This window comes from Bos indicus x Bos taurus, chromosome 5 (genome assembly GCF_003369695.1).
Source record: "Bos indicus x Bos taurus breed Angus x Brahman F1 hybrid chromosome 5, Bos_hybrid_MaternalHap_v2.0, whole genome shotgun sequence".
NCBI classification, from domain to species: domain Eukaryota; kingdom Metazoa; phylum Chordata; class Mammalia; order Artiodactyla; family Bovidae; genus Bos; species Bos indicus x Bos taurus.
Window position 1 is genome coordinate 105,461,209 of NC_040080.1, and position 22,600 is coordinate 105,483,808.

General features: G+C 34.7%; 1 protein-coding gene and 1 non-coding gene across 3 annotated transcripts in view; both read right to left on the reverse strand.

Moving 5' to 3' along the window:
• LRRIQ1 (leucine rich repeats and IQ motif containing 1) overlaps positions 1 to 22,600 on the reverse strand; it is a 225,815-nt gene that overhangs the window by 130,211 nt on the left and 73,004 nt on the right. For both annotated transcript variants that reach the window (XM_027543219.1, XM_027543220.1), the window contains exons 12-14: positions 21,859 to 21,986; positions 16,824 to 16,897; positions 10,476 to 10,569 (exon numbers count right to left, since the gene is read on the reverse strand). In XM_027543219.1, coding sequence (XP_027399020.1) covers positions 10,476 to 10,569; positions 16,824 to 16,897; positions 21,859 to 21,986 — 296 coding nt within the window. The remainder of the gene's footprint in view (positions 1 to 10,475; positions 10,570 to 16,823; positions 16,898 to 21,858; positions 21,987 to 22,600) is intronic.
• LOC113893901 lies at positions 930 to 1,036 on the reverse strand. Its single transcript, XR_003511413.1, has one exon. It is a non-coding gene; the product is annotated as a U6 spliceosomal RNA (small nuclear RNA).

Here is a 22,600-nt window from a genome sequence, read left to right on the forward strand (position 1 = left end):
TGTGGGATATTTACAGTGAGGGAAATTGTACATGTGTGGGGACTGGGGGTGTGTGTGCTTTCTCTACTTTCTGCTCAGTTTTGCTGTTAACCTAAAAGTGCTCTAAAAATAAATTTTGGTAATTAAAAAGTGAAACAAACAGTTCTTAAACACTAAATGAAGGATGGCAGGGTAAGAGTACTAAAATGCTAAGAGTTAAGAAGGCAAAGCCTAATAACCGTTTTTCCTTCTATCTAGGTTGTATAGTCAGGATTGATATAGCTATTTGTGCAAACACAGTTGTAAAATATAATTTTAATTATTTTTTAATGGAGGAAGTGGTTCATTAAGGCAAAAATGCATAAGGCTAACCAAAGTCATAATGCATCCTGTGTATAGTTTATGATCTTGGTAGCCTTGGTATTAAATAAAAGTCATCATAAGAGAGGTACAAATACATCTTTTTCAATGAAACAAAATAGAAGAATACCACAGTTTTCCATTTCCTGGGGACACAGTTGACTAGCTCCCAAACTCCTCCAACCACTCCAGAAATACTGCCTTATTTTCCCCATACAGATAACAAATAAGAGAAAAAAAATTAGATTTAGATTTGGTTTTTCAGGGTAATTATCAAATGTTTTACAATGTTAAGAAGCAGATAAAAGCTTTGCTAATAATAAAGAGTTTAAGCTGTTAAAATTTGAGCCCATATATTTTGAGCTTTTAAAAAGTTATTTATTTTTAATTAAAGGATAATTACAATATTCTGTTAGTTTTTTCCATACATCAACATGGATCAGCCATAGCTATACCTACGTTCTCTCCCTCTTGAGTCTCCCACTCATCTCCCAACCCATCGCACCCCTCCAGGTTGTCACAGAGCCCCAGTTTTGAGTTCCCTGAGTCCTACAGCAAATCCTCCCTGGCTACCTATTTTACTTATGCTACAAAATATAGATTGGCTCATGAATTAATGTGTCGTCCTTGCACAGGGGCCATGCTAATCTTCTCTGTATCATTCCAATTTTAGTATATGTGCTTCTGCAGCTAGCATTGTTTTGAACTTTTTGAGGTGGCTTGAAGTTAGAATGCTTATCAATTCAAAAACTACCTATAATGCTTACCACAAAGGGTTACATATCTGGCATATATTGTGTTTCTGCTTAGAGCCATTGAAGATATGATTCAAAAGCAGAACATTACCTTAAGATAATAGCTATTCATCACAGGTGATAAGGTAAGCAGAGGCATTCACCTCAGAGATACAATATTAAATATAACAGGAAATCTTTTTCTAAGGCTTTCCTGTGGCTCAGTGGGTAAAGCATCTGCCTGCAACGTGGGAGACCTGGCTTCGATCCCTGGGTTGGGAAGATCACATGGAAAAGGCAAAGGCTACCCACTCCAGTATTCTGGTCTGGAGAAACTCCAAGGGGGTCACAAAGAGTCAGACACAACTGCTACTGCTGCTGCTGCTGCTAAGTCGCTTCAGTCGTGTCCGACTCTGTGCAACCCCGTAGACGGCAGCCCTGCAGGCTCCCCTGTCCATGGGATTCTCCAGGCAAGAACATTGGAGTGGGCTGCCATTTCCTTCTCCAATGTATGAAAGTGAAAACTGAAAGGGAAGTCGCTCAGTCGTGTCCGACTCTTAGCGACCCCTAAGGGTCGCAGCCTACCAGGCTCCTCTGCCCATGGGATTTTCCAGGCAAGAGTACTGGAGCGAACACAACTGAGTGACTTTCAATTTCACTTTTTCATCAAAGCAAGGAAATATTCAATCCTACCAAATAATTTATTACAGTACTAAGAAAGCAACATTGTATTCTAACTATTCATAAAAATACCCAGTCAGATTTCTTTAAGATATGACTGTGATGTCAAAATAACTTATTTAATAATAATTATAAAATGTCAAGTGTGAAAAAATGATTTTTGAGAGGTGATAATAGAGAGTATTGAAAGTTAAGACTATACTGGTGTTCATAATGCTTTAAAAATGCTCTATTACTGGTAAATTAAAAAAAAATTAAATCTCATAAATTATAGAAGAGCAAATAAAAGGCTTTTAATAACTTGGTGGAAATAGTTCTTGAGAATAGCAACATTTCTAATTCTTTGGGTACCAAGCAAATATCAATCTGATACCTTGATTTCCAGAATGAACCTGATCAGCTGATGAAATGAGTTATGCCAGTGACAGGCTCCAGTCTTTGAAATAGGTTCCCAGGAGGCGCTAGTGGTAAAGAACCCGCCTACCACTGCAGGAGACTTAAGAGACATGAGCTTGATCCCTGGGTCAGGAAGATCCCATGAAGAAGGGAATGACTATCCTTGGACAGAGAAGCCTGGACAGAGGAGCCAGGCAGGCCACGGCCCCTGGGGTCTCAAAGAGTTGGACATGACTGAAGCAACTGCACACATATGCATACCTTGGAAGGGAAATTAATAAAGCATATTATCTTATTATTATAAGTTGCATTCTTAGGGGTTAGGTAAAGCTAACTATCTTTTCCTTGAGGGTATAATCATTTCAGTAAGTGGTTGTATACACAAAACTTCTCACCAGGATGGTGGACCCATGGTGACAGTGCAGATGCAGTAATACTTGTGAGACACTCGTGAGAAGTCATCTTTCAGGTCTCAATATGGCTAAATGAGGAGTCAGTAAAAAGAAGGCAATGCTCATGCTGCTCACATGAGAGCCTCAGGGTCTAATACATCTATCTTTGCCTTAAAGTAAAGTGAAGCTGCTCAGTTGTGTCTGACTCTTTGCGACCCCATGGACTGTAGGTTCTTCCATTCATGGGATTTTCCAGGCAAGAATACTAGAGTGGGTTGTCATTTCCTTCTCCAGGGGATCTTCCCGACCCAGGGATCGAACCCAGGTCTCCCTCATTGTAGGCAGACACTTTACCGTCTGAGCCACCAGGGAAGTCTAAGTCTTTGCCTTAGCGACTCTCTAAATTAATTGAGATGAGAATTCAAGGAAGATTTTTTTGTGGGTCTCCAATCCCCAGTGTAGTGTTTCTGATAAGCTTGTCCTTGAAATACTTCTTCAGCTGTGCTTGGGATGTTTTTTGAAATGAAGAGTCCTCCGCTACACATAGACCTCTATTGACAAGTTCGGGGAAATGTGTATATATATATATATATATATATGTGTATATATATATATATTTAAATTCAGTCTCTCTTGTGCACTTTAAAGAATAAAATCAATACACTGGGAAGAAAATAGACTACAGCATGTTATGCTAAAATCAGATATGGTCAAGTTTGAAGTAAAAAAATAACTGAAACTCAAATCATTTATAAAATATCTTAAATTAAAAAAACAGCTTGCATTTTTCTTAAGGAAACTTATAGTCTATATATCAAGGATATCAGAAGAGTTTGCTAAAATAAGAGACACTGTGGTCTCTGGGCAGTAACATTCCAATGATATGTCACTGGTTAACATTGCCATTAGTTTTATATAAATGGTATGAAGGTGTTTTTAGAAAACTATCCCTGTAATTCTAAAATTCAACAGCACATATCAAATACATAAAGAAACAATTCAGAAATGTGTCTGAATATTTCTGAGCAATTATTTCTATTCAGAAATAATTGATGGTTGGAATGGAGAGCCATTTTAACCAAATAAACCAATACCATCCAAGGGGCAAAAAAATTAGAATTTGTTTTATCTGATTAAGGATCATATTACTATTTTACCACAAATATCTTATTTAATAAAATAAATGTTTATGTTCCAGACAACCAAAGTAATGAAAGGTACATTCAGAGTTAACACAGGACGGTAGAGTTGTTTCTAGGTGGTGCAACTGTCATCATGTGGAGACTATTGAGATGTTAATTGACACCAGGTTAGTATGGGGAAAAGTGACAGCTTTATCATCAAATGCTATATTTCGGACATATTAATAGTTACTGATATAGACTCATTAAGTACAATATTTTAGCTACATGTAAAATTCTAGAGAATGGGGGACAACAGTCCTTGAATTTTTACGTTTGGAATATTCTGATGTTACACTCATCATCTTTACATAAAATAGTTCCCAGGTTATTTTAGTTAGATGTTTTGAATCTTTGGGTGTAAACATGTAGTTTGGTGGGATCTTGAAAAGTGTGACAGTGTCTTGAAATCTGTGAATCACATAATAAATATCCAGATTGGAGCTAATGGTTTATTTCAACAATTTTTTTTCTTGAATCTTTTTTTAAGGAACAGTAGTCAGATTTGTATAAATTAGTAGTGCAGGGATTGGCTTTAAAATCAAATGCAGCCTTATAAAGACTCTATGATAAGTATATTAGAAAGTGCTGTAACAAGTTGATTCATGTTTGAAATGAAGTATAAGGACACTGTGAGATCTCAGCCTTAGTTTTTCCAGCTGGGCTCCTCCTAGTCAAGGGCTGAATCAATATTTCATTCAGTGAAAACTTCCTGGTGAATATTCTGTCACTTAAGAAGCTCTATTAATCATTCATGAACGAAACACATTCCCAAAGGAAATTCCAAACTGAGTCTGTGGATTAAGTTTTAAAAAGAGAATTTTTAGTACATCAGTTTTGTTCGTGTTATCACTGGCTGGACATGAAAGTAAGAAGCCAATTGGGAAAATCTATAACTAATCCCTTTGTTGGTATCAAGGGGTTATGTAAAGTTCAGCAGAACACACTAGTAAAAGTTTGAGTTGATCGTTTCATTAACAAATACATATTTTATAGATCACTAGATTTTAAACTATTTAGATAAGTGAATCTCTTCTTAAAATTATGAAAGCTGTGTTAGGGCAACTGGATCTATATGAAATTTGATAGGTAAAATTTACAAGTTGGTATTGTTCTAGTTCACAAAGACTAATTTAAACATAGACAACATAATAGCTAAATAATTGTACATATAAATACTATTCTATTTTCTCTCAGTATTATTTCTAATTAAGTAATTTCTTTAAAACTATAAAGTATATATATTAAGTGCAGTAAAATGTGAATATTATTATCTTTATATATGTCTTACAATAGGTTATATCAGTAGGTTTTACAACAAGCATATTTATTCAATTAAATAAGTGTTGATGCTTTCTACAAACAAAATAACAAAAAATAAATAAAAGATTATTCAGGACATAGGTTTGCTTTAAACCTCTACAACTTGCAACATGGCAGCTGTTCAGATGGTAACTAATACCAGATCAGCTACAGAATTCATGCCCTATTTGCCCAACACCTAATAGTAAAACCATTATCCCCTTGCTCTGAATAATGTACACAACTGCCATTCTGATTTGTCATTGTATGCCAATTCTATAACTTATTCTCTATAGTTACTTGGGAAAATAAAAATATCTCTCTAGAAACAACCCATTAGACATCTTTATAATAAATAATATCACCTGTCAAACAGTCCTTCAGACATAACTTCACTCATTATATGGGTTTCGAGAAGTGAGGACCCAAACTTGGGGATCAGTGCTCTAAATCTCAATGAAAGAGAAGCAGTCCTAGATTGCAAGTTAGTGCACCTGTATGGGGACCTTGACTGTTTCTATTCCAGAAGATGAAGTCCTTCACCAAGCTGGCAAAATGTTTCTATTATGTCTAGAAACATAATCAGGTGGCCTTTTCACATCTACACACATTCTTTAAATACTTGTACTTTCTGATCACTGTCTGATTTGATCAAGATAATCACAATGGTGTGATCACTCACCTAGAGCCAAACATCCTGGAATGTGAAATCAAGCGGGCCTTAGAAAGCATCACTACGAACAAAGCTAGTGGAGGTGATGGCATTCCAGTTGAGCTATTTCAAATCCTGAAAGATGATGCTGTGAAAGTGTTGCACTCAATATGCCAGCAAATTTGGAAAACTCAGCAGTGGCCACAGGACTGGAAAAGGTCAGTTTTCATTTCAATCCCAAAGAAAGGCAATGCCAAGGAATGCTCAAACTATCGCACAATTGCACTCATCTCACATGCTAGTAAAGTAATGCTCAAAATTCTCCAAGCCAGGCTTCAGCAATACGTGAACCGTGAACTTCCAGATATTCAAGCTGGTTTTAGAAAAGGCAGAGGAACTAGAGATCAAATTGCCAACATCCGCTGGATAATGGAAAAAGTAAGAGAGTTCCACAAAAACATCTATTTCTGCTTTACTGACTATGCCAAAGCCTTTGACTGTGTGGATCACAATAAACTGTGGAAAATTCTGAAAGAGACGGGAATATCAGACCACCTGACCTGCCTCTTGAGAAACCTATATGCAGGTCAGGAAGCAACAGTTAGAACTGGATATGGAACAACAGACTGGTTCCAAATAGGAAAAGGAGTACATCAAGGCTGTATATTATCACCCTGCTTTTTCAACTTATATGCAGAGTACATCATGAGAAACGCTAGGCTGGAAGAAGCATAAGCTGGAATCAAGATTACCGGGAGAAATATCAGTAATCTCAGATATGCAGATGACACCACCGTTATGGCAAAAAGTGAAGAGGAACTAAAAAGCCTCTGGATGAAAGTGAAAGTGGAGAATGAAAAAGTTGGCTTAAAGCTCAACATTCAGAAAACTAAGATCATGGCATCTGTTCCCATCACTTCATGGGAAATAAATGGGGAAACAGTGGAAAGAGTGTCAGACTTTATTTTGGGGCTCCAAAATCACGGTAGATGGTAATTGCAGCCATGAAATTAAAAGACGCTTACTCCTTGGAAGGAAAGTTATGACCAACCTAGATAGCATATTGAAAAGAAGAGACATTACTTTGCCAACAAAGGTCCATCTAGTCAAGGCTATGGTTTTTCCAGTGGTCATGTATGGATGTGAGAGTTGGACTGTGAAGAAAGCTGAGCGCCGAAGAACTGATGCTTTTGAACTGTGGTGTTGAAGACTCTTGAGAGTCCCTTGGACTGCAAGGAGTTCCAACCAGTCCATTCTAAAGGAGATCAGTCCTGGGTGTTCCTTGGAAGGAATGATGCTAAAGCTGAGACTCCAGTACTTTGGCCACCTCATGCGAAGAGTTGACTCATTGGAAAAGATGTTAAAACAGCTATTATAAATATTATCCATATGTTGAAGATGATTCAGGAATATATGAACATGATTAAGAGAGAAACTGTAAATGTTAAAAAAAAAAAAAGAAAACTTGTAGAAATGAAAATCATAACATCTAATCTGAACTGAAAAACAGTTTAGATAGGATTAACTGCAGAGCAGTTACACATGAAGAAAACATCAGGGGATTTGAAGCCACAGCAATAACTAGTAAGACTGAAATATAGGCAGAAAACAAAAACAATAAATATAAGAACAAAGCAACAGTGACTTCAAGGATGCATCAAGTGGTCTAATATTGGTGAAGTTGGAGTTCTCGTAGGAGAAGATAGAAGGAAGCAGAAAAAAATACTTAAAAACAATGGCCAAAATTTTTCACAATTTTATGGAAACTATAAATCCACAATATCCAAGAGGTTCAGTAAATTCTAAGCAGAATTGCAACATGGATGGACTAAAAATTATCATATTAAGTGAGGTATGTCAGACAAAGACAAATATCATACTATATCACCTATATGTGGAATCAAAAAAGTGATACAAATGAACTTATTTACAGTACAGAAATAGACTCACAGACTTAGAAGATAAACTTATGGTTACCAAAGAATAAAGGCAGGGAAGAGGGATACACTGGGAGCTGGCTTCCCTGGTGGCTCAGTGGTAAAGAATCTGCCCACCAATGCAGGAGACAGAAGAGACACAGGTTTGATCCTTGGGTCGGGAAGATCCCCTGGAGAAGGAAATGGCAACCTACTCCAGTATTCTTGCCTGGGAAATCCCATGGACAGAGGAGCCTGGCAGGCTGTAGTTCATGAGGTTGCAAAACATTCATACATGACTTAGTGACTGAATAACAACAACAAAATTAACAGATATATACTACTATATATCAACTAAACAATAAGGACCTACTGCATAACATAGGGAACTATATTCAATATCTTATAATAACCCATAATAGAAAAATGCTGAAAAGAATACACCCACACAAATAATTGAATCATGTTGCTGTGCATGTGAAACTAACACAACATGGTAAGACAAATCTACAGCAATTAGAAAAACGCTAAGCAAATAAACAAGGAAAAAATCCTAAGGAGAGTAAATCTATCTAAAACCACATCAAAGCACGTTATAATCAAATTGCTGAAAACCACTGATAAAATCTTAAAAGTACCCAGAGACAGAGAAATGAAGACAAGAATGTCCACAGACTTCTCCTTAGAAACAGTGAAAGCCATAAGACAGTGGAGAGACTTTTTTTTTTTTTTTTTAATAAAAAGATAATATTTTATTTGGGGCATTTACTCAGTATTTCACAGATCCTCAACAAGTTTTGAGGTAGGTTAATATTAGTATTTATTTTACAAACTAAAACCCAGGCAGAGATTACATCACTTGTTGCAAACCATAACAGAAGTCCTACCGTAACCAAGAATAACATGGTTTTTCAGATTAATCTGATGTGTGTGAATTTAATAGTGATAGCTTGCAAACAGTCATTAAAAACAAAACAAAACCCAAACCCCACTAGATATTATAGAAATTCTACTTTGGGTATTTTGTAGTTCTTAAATCAGTCCTACAATGATTATACATGCTTTTGAATAACCTACTTATTCTCATTACAAATCTATTTATGTACAACTAATCCTTTTGGAGAAGGCAATGGCACCCCACTCCAGTCCTCTTGCCTGGAAAATCCCATGGAAGGAGGGGCCTGGTGGGCTGCAGTCCACGGGGTCGCTAGGGGTCGGACACGACTGAGCAACTTCACTTTATTTTTTCACTTTCATGCATTGGAGAAGGAAATGGCAACCCATTCCAGTGTTCTTGCCTGGAGAATCCCAGGGACGGGGGAGCCTGGTGGGCTGCCGTCTATGGGGTCGCACAGAGTTGGACACAACTGAAGCGACTTAGCAGCAGCAATCCTTGTAATTGAAGAAGGAAATGTCAGTCCACTCCAGTACTCTTGCCTGGAAAATCCTACGGACAGAGGAGCCTGGCAGTCTACAGTCCATGGGGTCGCAAGAGTAGGACATGACTTAGCGACTAAATCATCACCAATGCTTATAGTAACAAATTAGCACATTATTGATTTTGTTGTTTTCTGCTTTTGGGGTGGGTGGAGCAGGAAGATAATCAGCAAGCTTTCCTCAGAGTGCTAGGCAGGTTTTAAGTACAGGTGCTATGCTCAACGCACCATCTCTGGTGATTTGGAGTCAAAGGAAAGCAGATATCTAAGGAAGCCAAGATCCAGAAAAGATGCCTGTATCCAAAAGAGGTGGAGGCCCTGCACAAGTCAAAAAGAAGACAAAAGCACTATCATCTCAGGCTACTGATACTCAGCATCATGATACAGCATCCCAATTTATGGGAAGAGCTCTTAAAAGACCAGTAAATTAGAGAGAGACATTTTTAAAGTATTGGAAGAGGGTTATAAAATACTTGAAGAGGGGACTAACCACCAAGAGGAATAAGTTAATTTTTCAAGGTGATTAAAAAGCTTCCCTGGTGGCTCAGACGGTAAAGCGTCTGCCTGCAATGTGGGAGACCAGGGTTTGATTCCTGGATCGGGAAGATCCCCTGGAGAATCCACTCCAGCAATTCTTGCCTGGAAAATCTCATGGACGGAGGAGCCTGATAGGCTACAGTCCACGGGGTCGCAAAGAGTTGGACACGACTGAGCAACTTCACTTTCAGTTTCACTTTCAAAGTGATAAAAATGATTTGATGATTTCTATACAATAGTCATATTCATAAATAAACTGATAAATTTTATTATATGTAAATTACTTCAAAAAAACTGATTACAATGTTGGCTATCTTAGGGAAAATGCTGTTAGCATAATTTGAGAATTTCAGATTAGAGAACTTTTTTAAAAAGAAAATTCATTTAAAAAATCACGAAGTATATTTTTTCATTTACATCTAGGTACTTACTGCAGTATTCCAAATAGAGGCTAAATTCACACATACTTATAATACATACTTTAACAGACACCAACTTTCTCTTTTCAGAAAATAAAAACAAAATCAAATTATTACCAGAAAGGAAATAATTTTAAATGGCAAACTATGGGATGTAGATGACTCAAAAAGTAATTCCACAAAAATGTCTTTTCTATAAACACAAACCTAAGTCAACATCATACTAAAATTGTCATATAATCAGTAGTATGGATCAGAATTATCATTTCAAATTTATATTAGTTCTTACATGTACAAAAAATTATTTTAGGCAGAAGGTATTTTTTAAACTACTTTTATAAAATTGTTCTATTTAGAATAACTTTTGAATTGTTCTTTATTCACTTTTCCCAGGCAATTATTAATAATATACACAGAACAATTTTCATCAAATTGTGTTCTCTGCAATTATAATAAAGTACATACATAGGGTGCAACAATATTTATTTACCTCCAGTTTATTTCTTGAAGAAGTGGGTTTCCAGTGAGAGACAATTCATGGAGAGAAAAGCACGCATCAAACCACTTTATGGCACTTGTAAGATCTATAGAAAACAAACAATGAAAATTATTATGAGGTATTACAGATAAAGAAAAATAGTTATACATAAATGACCATTTTATGTTTGACTATTAAAGAAAAGCACAAAATTATTTATTCTACATGTTTTTAAAAGACAATATTAAGAGACTCTGCTATCATAATATATATTTCTACCATTTAGTAGCTGTGTGAATTTATACAAATCATACAATTGCTTGGTAATTCAGGTTTATATCTATCTCATAGGGTGAGAATTAAATGAGCATGTAAACAGCTTAGAGCAAGCTTTGCCAGATCGTTAACACAACATATAAAAAAGTAAAGTCAAAAGTAATCGGAGAGTGGTAAAAATTGAACATTTGCCTAAACAGAATTACATGTATACTTTCAAAAGTAAAAACAGTAGGTCAATCCAGCAATCCAGGGTACATTAAGAGTAATTTATACTGGAATTGCTCTCCCACAGAAAACAATCATAAAACTGGACAATAAACAGGAAGCACCTGTTTTTAAGCCTGACTTGGGAGAAAACAGCAAACACACATGGTGAGCTGACAATTACATTTTTTTTTTTTTTTTGCCTAAAATTATTTAGCCACTTTAGAGCAAGAAAGTGGAAATCAAGCAAAGAGGCTGTTTTGCTGAATGATGAGGCAAAGTTTAGACATGAGACTGGAATTTATGGTGAAAAGTACTGTGAAGAAGCTGAGTGTATATATGTTGGTAGGAAGAGAATTGGGAAAAAGTCTATGTAAGGGTTTACCACCGCTCCTTGGTCGAGTGCTAGACAGGGCAACATTCTGAAACACCTAGCAAAGTTAACCTGCTACTAGGCTAAGAGCTGAGTGATGACATTATAGTTCACGCAGCAGGGGAAGACACTGGAATTTTAGCCCAGTCAGATAAGACTTAACCGAATACAGCATCTCAGAGATTCAGCCAAAATCCAGGAGGACCATGTATTAGGAGTGAAGACAATGCCCAGAGGTAGAGGAATGCATTGAGAGTTGAAAATTGAAATGATTTGCCATAGGAGAGAATGAAATTAAGGTTGACAGAAACACAATTATCCATCAATACCTTAACTGCCTGCTAGAATTACATTTACTACACTTTAAAAGAAAGATAACAATAGCTGGACTCAGTACATTTGTAGTATGAACAATGCTCAGCATACAGTTACAAAGTATTGGACATTAAAAAGAAACAGGAAAATATCATCTATCATTACGAGAAAACCAGTTAAAAGGTGGACAAAATGGAAATCAATTTTTTGACAAAGACACCAAAGTCAATCAATGATGAAAACATTTTGTTCAAGAAGTGTTTCTGGAAAAACTAAATGTTGTTTAGTTGTTCAACAACTCATCTTTGACTCCACACCATTTGTAAAAATTAATTTCAGGTAGGTCATAGACGTAAAAGTAAAAACTTAAAGTACAAGACCTTTATAAGAAAGTTAAAAAGTATAGAAAACCATCTCATTCTGGATGTAGAAAAATATTACAAAGGACACAGAGAGCAAAAATTATTAAAAATAAAAAATTAAACCAAAATTTAAATTTCTGCTTATCTAAAGATACACTTAACAAAATTAATAGGTAAAAGAGAGACTGGGACAGAACACCCACAAAACATATGCCTGGCAAATAATTTCATCCAGAATACATAAATAATTTATTCAAACCAATAAAAAATAGCCAAATTTTTTAAATGGTAAGATACTTGAAAATACACAAAACAATATACAGAAACTATCAATAAAGGTATGCAAAGATGCTCCATATCATTATCCATCAGGGAAGTGCAAACTAAAACCATAACGAGATAATATAATGATATACCAAAACCCTATAGAACGGAGTGATTGGAACTCTAATGTGGGGAAGTAAAATGTTACAACTATTTGGGAAAACAGTTTTATTAGTTTCTTATAAAGTTAAGTATACACTAACAGGGGCTTCCCTGGTGGTTCAGATGGTAAAGAAACTGCCTGCAATGCAGCAGACCCAGGTTCAATCCCTGGCTTGGGAAGATCCCCTGGAGAAGGGAATGGGAACCCACTCCAAGACTTGCCTGGAAAATTCCATGGATGTAGGAGCCTGATGGGCTAGAGTCCACAGGGTCAAAAAGAGTCGGACACGACTGAGCGACTTCACTTCACTTCTAGTATTCTTGCCTGGAGAATTCCATGGACAGAGGAGCCTGGAGGGCTACCGTCCATGGGGCCACAGAGTTGGACATGACTGAGTGACTAATACTTTTCACTTTGACTTTCATGTATCTACTCTATTATCCAGTAATTACATCCTTAAACATATATCCAAGAAAACTGAAAACTTAGGTTACAAAGTATTTGTACATGAATTTCCATAGGAACTTTATAATCAGAGTGCCCCAAACAGATGGTCAATACTGAAATCAGACTGATTTTATTCCTTGCAGCTAAAGATAGAGAAGTTCTATATAAGCAAAAACAAGACCAGGAACTGACGTGGCTGAGATCATGAACTCCTTATTGCAAACTTAAGACTTAAGTGAAGAAAGTAGGGAAAACTACTAGACCATTCAGGTATGACCTAAATAAAATCCCTTACTACTATACAATAGACTCAGGGATTATATATGATAGAGTGACTGAAGAACCCTGGACAGAAGTTTGTGACATTGCACAGGAGTCAGTGATCAAAACCATCCCCAAGAAAAAGAAAAGCAAAAAGGCAAAATGGTATACTGAGGAGGCCTTACAAATAGGTAAGAAAAGAAGAGAAGCTAAAGATAAAGGAGCAAAGGAAAGATATATCCATCTGAATACAGAGTTCCAAAAAATAGCAAGGACAGATAAGAAAGCCTTCCTCAGTGATCAATGCAAAGAAACAGGAAAACAATAGAATGGAGAAGACTAGAGATCTCTTCAAGGAAATTAGAGATACCAAGGGAACATTTCAAGAAAAATGGGCACAATAAATGAAAGAAATGGTATGGACCTAACAGAAGCGGAAGAGACTAGGAAGAGGTAGCAAAAATACACTGAAAAACTATACAGAAAAAAGTCTTAATGACTGAGATAACCAGATGGTGTGTGATCATCCACCTAGAACCAGACATCCTGGAATATGAAGTCAAGTGGACCTTAGGAAGCATCACCATGAACAAAGCTAGTGGAGTTGATGGAATTCCAGCTGAGCTATTTCAAATCCTAAAAGATGATGATATGAAAGTGCTGCACTCAATATGCCAGCAAATTTGGAAAACTCAGCAGTGGCCACAGGACTGGAAAAGGTCAGTTTTCATTCCAATCCCAACAAAAGGAAATCCTCAAACTACTTCACAGTTGCACTCATCTCACACACTCAAAATTCTCCAAGTTAGGCTTCAATAGTACATGAACCAAGAACTTCCAGATGTTTAAGCTGGATCTAGAAAAGGCAGAGGAACCAGAGATCAAATTGCCAACATCCATTGAATCATCAAAAAAGCAAGAGAGTTCCAGAAAACATCTACTTCCGCTTTATTGACTATGTCAAAGCCTTTGACTGTGTGGATCACAACAAACTATGGAAAATTATTAAAGGGATAGGAATACCAGACCACCTTACCTGCCTCCTGAGGAAACCGTATGCAGGTCAAGAAGCAACAGTTAGAACTGGACATGGAACAACAGACTGGTTCCAAATTGGGAAAGGAGTACATCAAAGCTGTATATTTTCACCCTGCTTATTTAACTTACATGTAGAGTACATTATATGAAATATAGGGCTGGATGAAGCACAAGCTGGAATCAAGATTACTGGAAGAAATATCATTAACCTCAGATATGCAGATGACACCACCTGCAGAAAGCAAAGAGGAACTAAAGAGCCTCTTAATGAAAGTGAAAGAGGAGAGTGAAAAGGCTGGCTTAAAAATCAACATTCAAAAAAACAAAAATCATGGCATCCAGTCCCATCACTTCATGGCAAACAGATGGGAAAACAGTGACAGACTTTATTTTCTTGGGTTCTAAAATCACTGCAGATGGTGACTGCAGCCATGAAATTAAAAGACACCTTCTCCTTGGAAGAAAAACTATGACCAACCTAGACAGCATATTAAAAAGCAGAGTCATTACTTTGCCATCAAAGGTCCGTCTAGTCAAGGCTATGGTTTTTCCAGTGGTCAAGTATAGATGTGGCAATTGAACTATAAAGAAACCTGAGTGCCAAAGAATTGATGCTTTTGAACTGTGATGTTGGAGAGGACTCTTGAGAGTCCCTTGGACTGCAAGGCGATCCAACCAGTCCATCCTAACAGAAATCAGTCCTGAGTATTCATTGGAAGGACTAATGCTGAAGTTGAAGTTCCAGTACTTTGGCCACCTGATGTGAAGATGTGACTCTTTAGAAAAGTCCAGTGCTGGGAAAGAGTGAAGATAGGAGGAAAAGGGGACAACAGAAGATGAGATGGTTGGAAGGCATCACTGACTGGATGTTCATGAGTTTGAGCAAACCTCAGGAGTTGGTGAGGGACAGGGAAGTCTGGAGTGCTGCGGTCCATGGGGTTGCAGAGTCGAACACCACTAAGCAACTGAACTGAACTGACCCCAAACAGCAAACAAAATATTAATCAACAGGAAAATGGACAAACTGTGATGTATTCATGCAATGGACCACACATCAGGAAAAAAAAAAAAAAACATATTGCTGATACAAACAACTGAACAACTGATGTGGTGGAATATCCCAAGAATGCCAACCAAAATCTAGAGTCAACAAAGAACATACTATTTGATTCCTTTAATATAAAGATGTAGGAAAGTCAGATTTAACCGATGGTGACAGATTTAGAACTGTGATTATCTCTACAAGGGGACTGACTAAAATTGGGGATGGTGAAGTTTGAGGGTAAGGGATTGTTTAACCAAATCAATACATCATTCTTTAATAAACTTTTGATGGATGTCTCCTCTGTAATGGTTAGGTGTCAACAAGTTAGACAAATGTGTTTACTTATCTTCATTAGACTAATTTTTTATAGGTATAGGATATATGAATTTTAAATAAGAATATAATTCTCACATTTTCCAAGGTTTACCAGAAAGATATGGAAGTAATATGCGTTTAAAAGTATAAAGAAAATTTTAATTAAATTATTTCACCACACATTCAAAGGAGTTTATAATACATGGCACCCTAATAAGCCATTCTGGCATTTTGACTATTTTAAGTTCAGTTCAGTTCAGTTCAGTTGCTCAGTTGTGTCCAACTCTTTAAGACCCCATGAATTGCAGCACTCCAGGCCTCCCTGTCCATCACCAACTCCTGGAGTTCACTCAGACTCACATCCATCGAGTTGGTGATGCCATCCAGCCATCTCATCCTCTGTCATCCCCTTCTCCTCCTGCCTCCAATCCCTCCCAGTATCACAGTCTTTTCCAATGAGTCAGCACTTCACATGAGGTGGCCAAAGTACTGGAGTTTCAGCTTTAGCATCATTCCTTCCAAAGAACACCCAGGACCGATCTCCTTTAGGATGGACTGGTTGGATCTCCTTGCAGTCCAAAGGACTCTCAAAAGTCTTCTCCAACACCACAGTTCAAAAGCATCAATTCTTCGGTGCTTAGCTTTCTTCACAGTCCAACTCTCACATCCATACATGACCACAGGAAAAACCATAGCCTTGACTATGGTTTTAAAATGCACTTAAAAAAAAAGGAGCAAATTTAAGAGCACTCTAATCTTCCTTCTTTTTCTTAAAAGCAAGAAATTAAATTCCCATGTGAAAGATATTTTCCTATAACAGAAGCAAAGAGACATTCTTGTCTTAAGGATGGGAAGCTAAGGCCAAGAGATATGTATGCAAACAAGCTTGTTAAACTAGCCTTTATTTCCTAGGCACTTTTCAATCCAATTAACTACCTTAGTGCCCAAGCCCCTCGGCTTCCTCTCATTTTCACAATTTACTACTCTTCGTCTGACTCACTATGTAAGTTCAATCTTAACTGCTTCTTGGGGTCTTAATTTTCTTGTGAGGACTCTCATGTACAAGTAAAAAAAAAAAAGAAAAATTAAAACTTGTATTTTTTTCTTCTATTTATCTGATTTACATCAGTTTAATTCTCAGGCCCAGTTTGAGAAAAGAGAAAAATTTCCTCCTCTACACCATTTGGTATAGATATGTTATATACATCTACCCAGAAGATTTCCTTATCATATTTAGAACAGAAACCCAAAAGCCTATTATTTGAGAAACAACTATGTATTATTATAAACTTACCAGAAAGACAATTGTTGCTGACATCCAGTTTTTCCAAAGAAACAAAATGAAAAAGTGGTGCAATTTTTGTCAAGCTGAAAACCAAAATGGAATTTAAAGAAAATTTAAATTGGAGTGTTCTTAATATTATTGATGTAATTATACAATAATATATTTATTTAACGCAATAATATAATGTTATAAATTATAACTCTGGAAGAAATACATAACAGCTGCATTTTCACAATAAAATACAATAATGTAACATTAACTAAAAGTACTTTTAAAAAATACAGTAGTTATAAGATGCTAAATATTTATTCTATAATATATTTATAATAATATATACAAATATGTAAATATTTATATTTATTTCTAAAGAGAAATGATCATGGAATTGCTAATATCAATAATAAATATCAGGAAGCTTAATGTGTACTTGGTATTAAAATAAGAATAAATGGGCTTTCTGTTGTTTTGTTTACTCTTTGTATATGAATAAATTTATAAAGAATTCATAATTTATATGTATTTTCTCTGGCTCAAACATATAACAAACCATTAAAAGTAAAAAAAAAAAACATAAGATTATTTATTTTTACATATTAATAATATAACTTTAATTAGAGTCAATAACTTTGTTTTTAATTTGAAAAAGTTTCCCTTACTAGATTCAAAGTATTATAAGTCTTGTAAGTATAAAAGTTACACTGGAGTTGTTTTTAAATTGGAAATATGCATTTAAGGAACATAATAATAGAAAATGTTTTCTATTGATAAAATACTTAAATTTATCAAACATATACTAATATTTAAAACTCATATTCATTAATATAAGCACGTTCAAATTCTAATAACAGTAAACTTTTCTCTGGCTTTTAAAAGTTTCTATCATTTTTTAAGATACAACTATCATTAATACCCCACATTTAAATAAGGAATATAAGTAATATTGAAAATATTCACAATTAGTAACAAAAAGCTATGAAGGGAAAATTAATTTTAGTTTGATTTGCATTTCAAACTAAGACAAGATTACACTTTCTTTGTTACATAGCATCACATTACCCTAGCTACTTGGCAATAAAAATTAAGCTAGTTCATCTAAATCTTTAAAAAAGATGCAAATTTCTTTGTATAAAATATATTCTCATCACAAATAAAAAAGTCTTCTGAATTAATACCCTCTATAAATGCTGAAGATTCATACATGTTCAGAATAAGCTTTTACTAAAGGAGTATCTCTGGTACAAAACAAAAAAGAAGTTAACTTCTACTTTTACTTTCTTGGTGTTTATAATGTCTCTCTAGTTGTCCTGGCAGAGATTTTTACATCTTTATTCCTACCAACATCTTGCCACGGTAAAAACAACAACAACAGCAAAAAAAAAAAAAAAAAAGTACTATTATTCTGAGATCAGAAGTTTACAGGATAATATTGTGACTGGAAGCATCATGTCACAAAGCCAACCCTTGTGCTGAGCTTAACTCCTGTATTATCCTGTTCTACATTAGAAGAGAAACAGAAGATGCTACTGAGGCTAAAATAGACTAAATAAGGAGACTGGAAGATCTCTCTGATTATATTCAATCCTAAGTACAATACTACTATTAACACTACCTGAGCAACACTAATTCCAGGGGAAAATATCCAAGGTAATAAAAGAAAAAGTGATCAAATATTGGTCATTACATTTGTATATATGGTTCATTATCTGCATATACATTCCTTAATAGCAAAATTTACTGAAACATCACATGTATTCTAAAAAAAAAGAAAGAAATATAAAACTTTTTCAATACATAATCAATGGCTTTGAGTTCTAATTTTATGACATTTCCTACTCAGGCATTCTAGATCATTATTACAAGTAAGAAAGTTAAGTTCTTCAAGTGAAAATACAGTTCTAATAAATACATTTATTAAAAGCAAATTCTTACTTTTTTTACCTTTAGTATATTTCTAATACTAAATATTTGCCCTTATGCTAAAAGGATTTTGAAAGATTAATAGATACTGAGTTTTTCTCTTTTGTCAGAATATCTCATGTTTTTAACCAATAAGTTATATGTGGCAACATTTGGTAATATATAGGTTATAAGAGACATCAACTAAAAATAACCAATCAAGTTTTAAAATTGAAAATAAAATTCTCTTTGCAAAAATAAAGTATTTATTGAGGTGAAGAAATATTTGGTTTAACTATATATTTTTTATAATACCAGAATTTTATCTTTTCAGAGAACCATGCTTTTAGAATCACATTCTTTTTTTTTTTTTTTTTTTTGAAATTTTAATCAAGAAAACTGGCTATTCATTCACCTTTATGACTATTCATTAGGATGGCAGAAACCTAATAGTAGAATCATTTTTTTTTAACCTCTATAACTTTCCTTTTACTGACATTCTGTGTATATTTTTTTCCAAGAAAATTCAAACCAGAAAGACAAAGGACATTAGTGAAAACCTAATACCATTTGACCTTGTCACATTAGCCCTGGGCATAAAAAAGATATAAATTTCAAAGACGACAAAAAGCAAAAGATTTGTACAATGAGCAGCCAATGGGAAATAGTTTCCACTTTCTGCTCCTACTTAGAGTCTCACTGGAAGAGGAAAGACTTATGAAGCCGGAGAGTCTTCCAGTTAGAACTCCACTGAGAAAAACTTAAAACAGTCACATGTCCTAATGAAAATTCAAAACAGAAGTCAGGATGAAACAAGTATTTCAAACAATAAGCAGTAAGCATCATTCTTTATATGTATTTGATTTGTTGGAAAAAAGCATATGGATACATAATTTCTTCCTTGTGATGAAAATATTTATCAAAAATTAAAAGAAAAATAGGTACATTTTAAAAGACATGCCAACCACAAATCCAAATATCACATTTATAAAATTCTCCTCAGGTTTGCAACATGTACTGACATACAGTATTGTTTTGAATAATCACAAAATCCTGTAAAATGGGTAAGGTAGGTATTACCACACCTTTTATATGTGAAAAAACTGAGGATCAGGTAGTGAGAAAAGATTTGCTCAGTGTCAACTGACAGGTAAGTCGTTAATTCAGAATTCAAACCCAGCCAGATCTATTGATCCTGAGTTTTACCAAACCTAAAGTAGTTCTGAAAAAGTCAACTCACATGGTAAAAGCTTAACATAATATGGGTAATTTCTACAGTTAATGGTGTTAGCTTCTTGTGAAAAATACCTAGTATGAAGATGATTTTTTCACTGATTTTAGGAGATAATTTCACTAATTTACATGTTTATTTCTATCAATCACATTTCCCTGGTGCCCTCAGGACTTATTCACTTAATTCTCAAAATGGTAGGTTATTTAGTTAAAAGCTTTCAGAAACTCACACACAAAAAAACCTTCAAATATAAGTGATATTGTTTAAAAATGCAAAATAATATATATTATATAATTTTACCACTTTTTTATATAGCTAAGTGCACCAGATTGTTCTTTTATTTCTAAGAGATTTTGAGGGTAAGGACATATGTTACTAAGTTTCATATCACCCAATATAGCAAACACCACCTGAATATCCAAGTGTTAAGAAGCTAATTGCTGCAAACAAAATTATAAATAAGGATTATTTGGTTTAAGTATCCCAGTTATTGTTATCAAATCTAAAATTTTTTAAATAGTTCATTTTATAAAATTCCTGGTCATCTATAATTGATGTGAGAAAGGCACACCATATTGATAGTGCAAAAGTCTATTAGCTAGTGTTAACTTTAATTTTTAAAAGCAGAATATTCCTTTGACGATTTAAATTGTCCACAGAAATAATGGAATTATTTCTCAAAAATGTTGATGTCTTAAATATTTTCTAAATTCTTTAAGACTATTATGCTCATCAATGTGGCATGAAATCTAGTTCTATAAAATGTTAGATATGTCAGTAACTGAGTGCTTTACTCCGTCTGTCCAAAGCATAAACTGAGTATTTCTACAGAAATTGTATATTTCTAACCTGAAAAATACTGTGAAAAGATCCGATAAGTTTGTGATGGTCTAAATTACTTAAATAGTATTATCTGACAGTGCTGTTCAGGAATAAACATCTTTTTAAAGGCAAATCAACTTTCATATTTCAGATATGATTAGAACAACTAGAAGGAATTTTAAAATACAAATTCAGTTTTTGATATGTCAAATTGTGGAATAGTTTAATGGGTAGAAGTCAAATCATTTAGGACTCAAAGAATGAGCACTATTGTGACAGAAATTGAAAGAAAATTATGTTTGGGAGGGGATATATATATATATATATATAAAACAATGAGTTGTCTTTGTTCACTTGTTTTGCAAGAATTATACCACTCGCAGAAACAACTTCTTGTAAAAGATAGCTCCTTTCCCTTATTTCTTGTGCCTTTGATGACCAAATTAATCATATTAGAGTTAATAGGCCTCAATGAAATATTAAACAGAGGGAGGCATATACATCTTGTACTCCTGTTTCAGTTTCAGTTTTAGACTAGCTATTCTCTGCAAAGATCCAGATGTTTGGTGGTTTCAAATGCATCTTCTGTGGCAGGTACCCATCTCGATTTAATATTAAGGTATTTTTTTAAGTGTTACTTTATATCCTTAGGGAAATCAAATTTAAATCTGTCTTAACAGTTTCAAAAAGACATGCAAGTTGAGAGCAGATTAAAAATCGTTCTTCCAGGACTTAATAAGTACCATTTGAGAGAATGAGACATCCTTCTGAATTAAATTAACTACCTCCTGTATTTTCCAAGGAGGGTATCTTTACAAATACAAACAAATCTGCCCTGAGAAATTTCCATAAGTACATTTTTGAGTGAGAAGGAACAAAATGAGTAAGATCAGTGACAATTAAAATCCTACTAAAATTTGAGGATATGTCAATACATGAAGATAGATTTATAATTTATGCACCAAGTTATTGTAATGTACATTCCTTGAATTATTGGAAAAACCTAACAGCTTTTCTACTTGTTATGAAGCTCATACATTTACATTAATCATTCACTGCCTTTAAGCTTAATAAAGCAAATTATACTTGTACCTGTTTTGAGAGATAGTCAGGATTTGCAGTAAAGGCAGCCAGTATGAAGAAAATGTTTCCACAGTTGAAATGCTGTTATCATCCAAGTGCAATTCTCTGAGAAGAACGTGATTCCCCAAGAATGGAAGCTATATTTAAAGTTGAGTTATTAGCTTATATTAAGCAAAATATTTTTATCATTTAAACAAATTTAAACATATAAACCCTACCAAAACTAACAGATATATTCTGATAAACAGCATATCATAAATCAAAGTATAATATTTGAGAGTGTTATTATAAATAAAATTCCAATAATTTTCATAATTAGCATATTTTTAATTAAAAGCCTTCATGACAAATCTTAATTACAATTGCAGATAAATTTGGTCCCACTTATACACTGAATCATAACTGAAAAGTTATGATCTATATTTTAGTATTATTAAAAACTAATGTTGAATTCATTTGTTTATAAGATATTGTAATAATGTTGAACAGTTTTTAAATAGTGAAAAGTAGGGAGAGGGTGGGAAGATTTGGGAGAATGGCATTGAAACATGTATAATATCATGTATGAAACGAGTCGCCAGTCCAGGTTCGATGCACGATACTGGATGCTTGGGGCTGGTGCACTGGGACGATCCAGAGGGATGGTATGGGGAGGGAGGAGGGAGGAGGGATCAGGATGGGGAACACATGTATATCTGTGGCAGATTCATTTCGATATTTGGCAAAACCAAGACAATATTGTAAAGTTTAA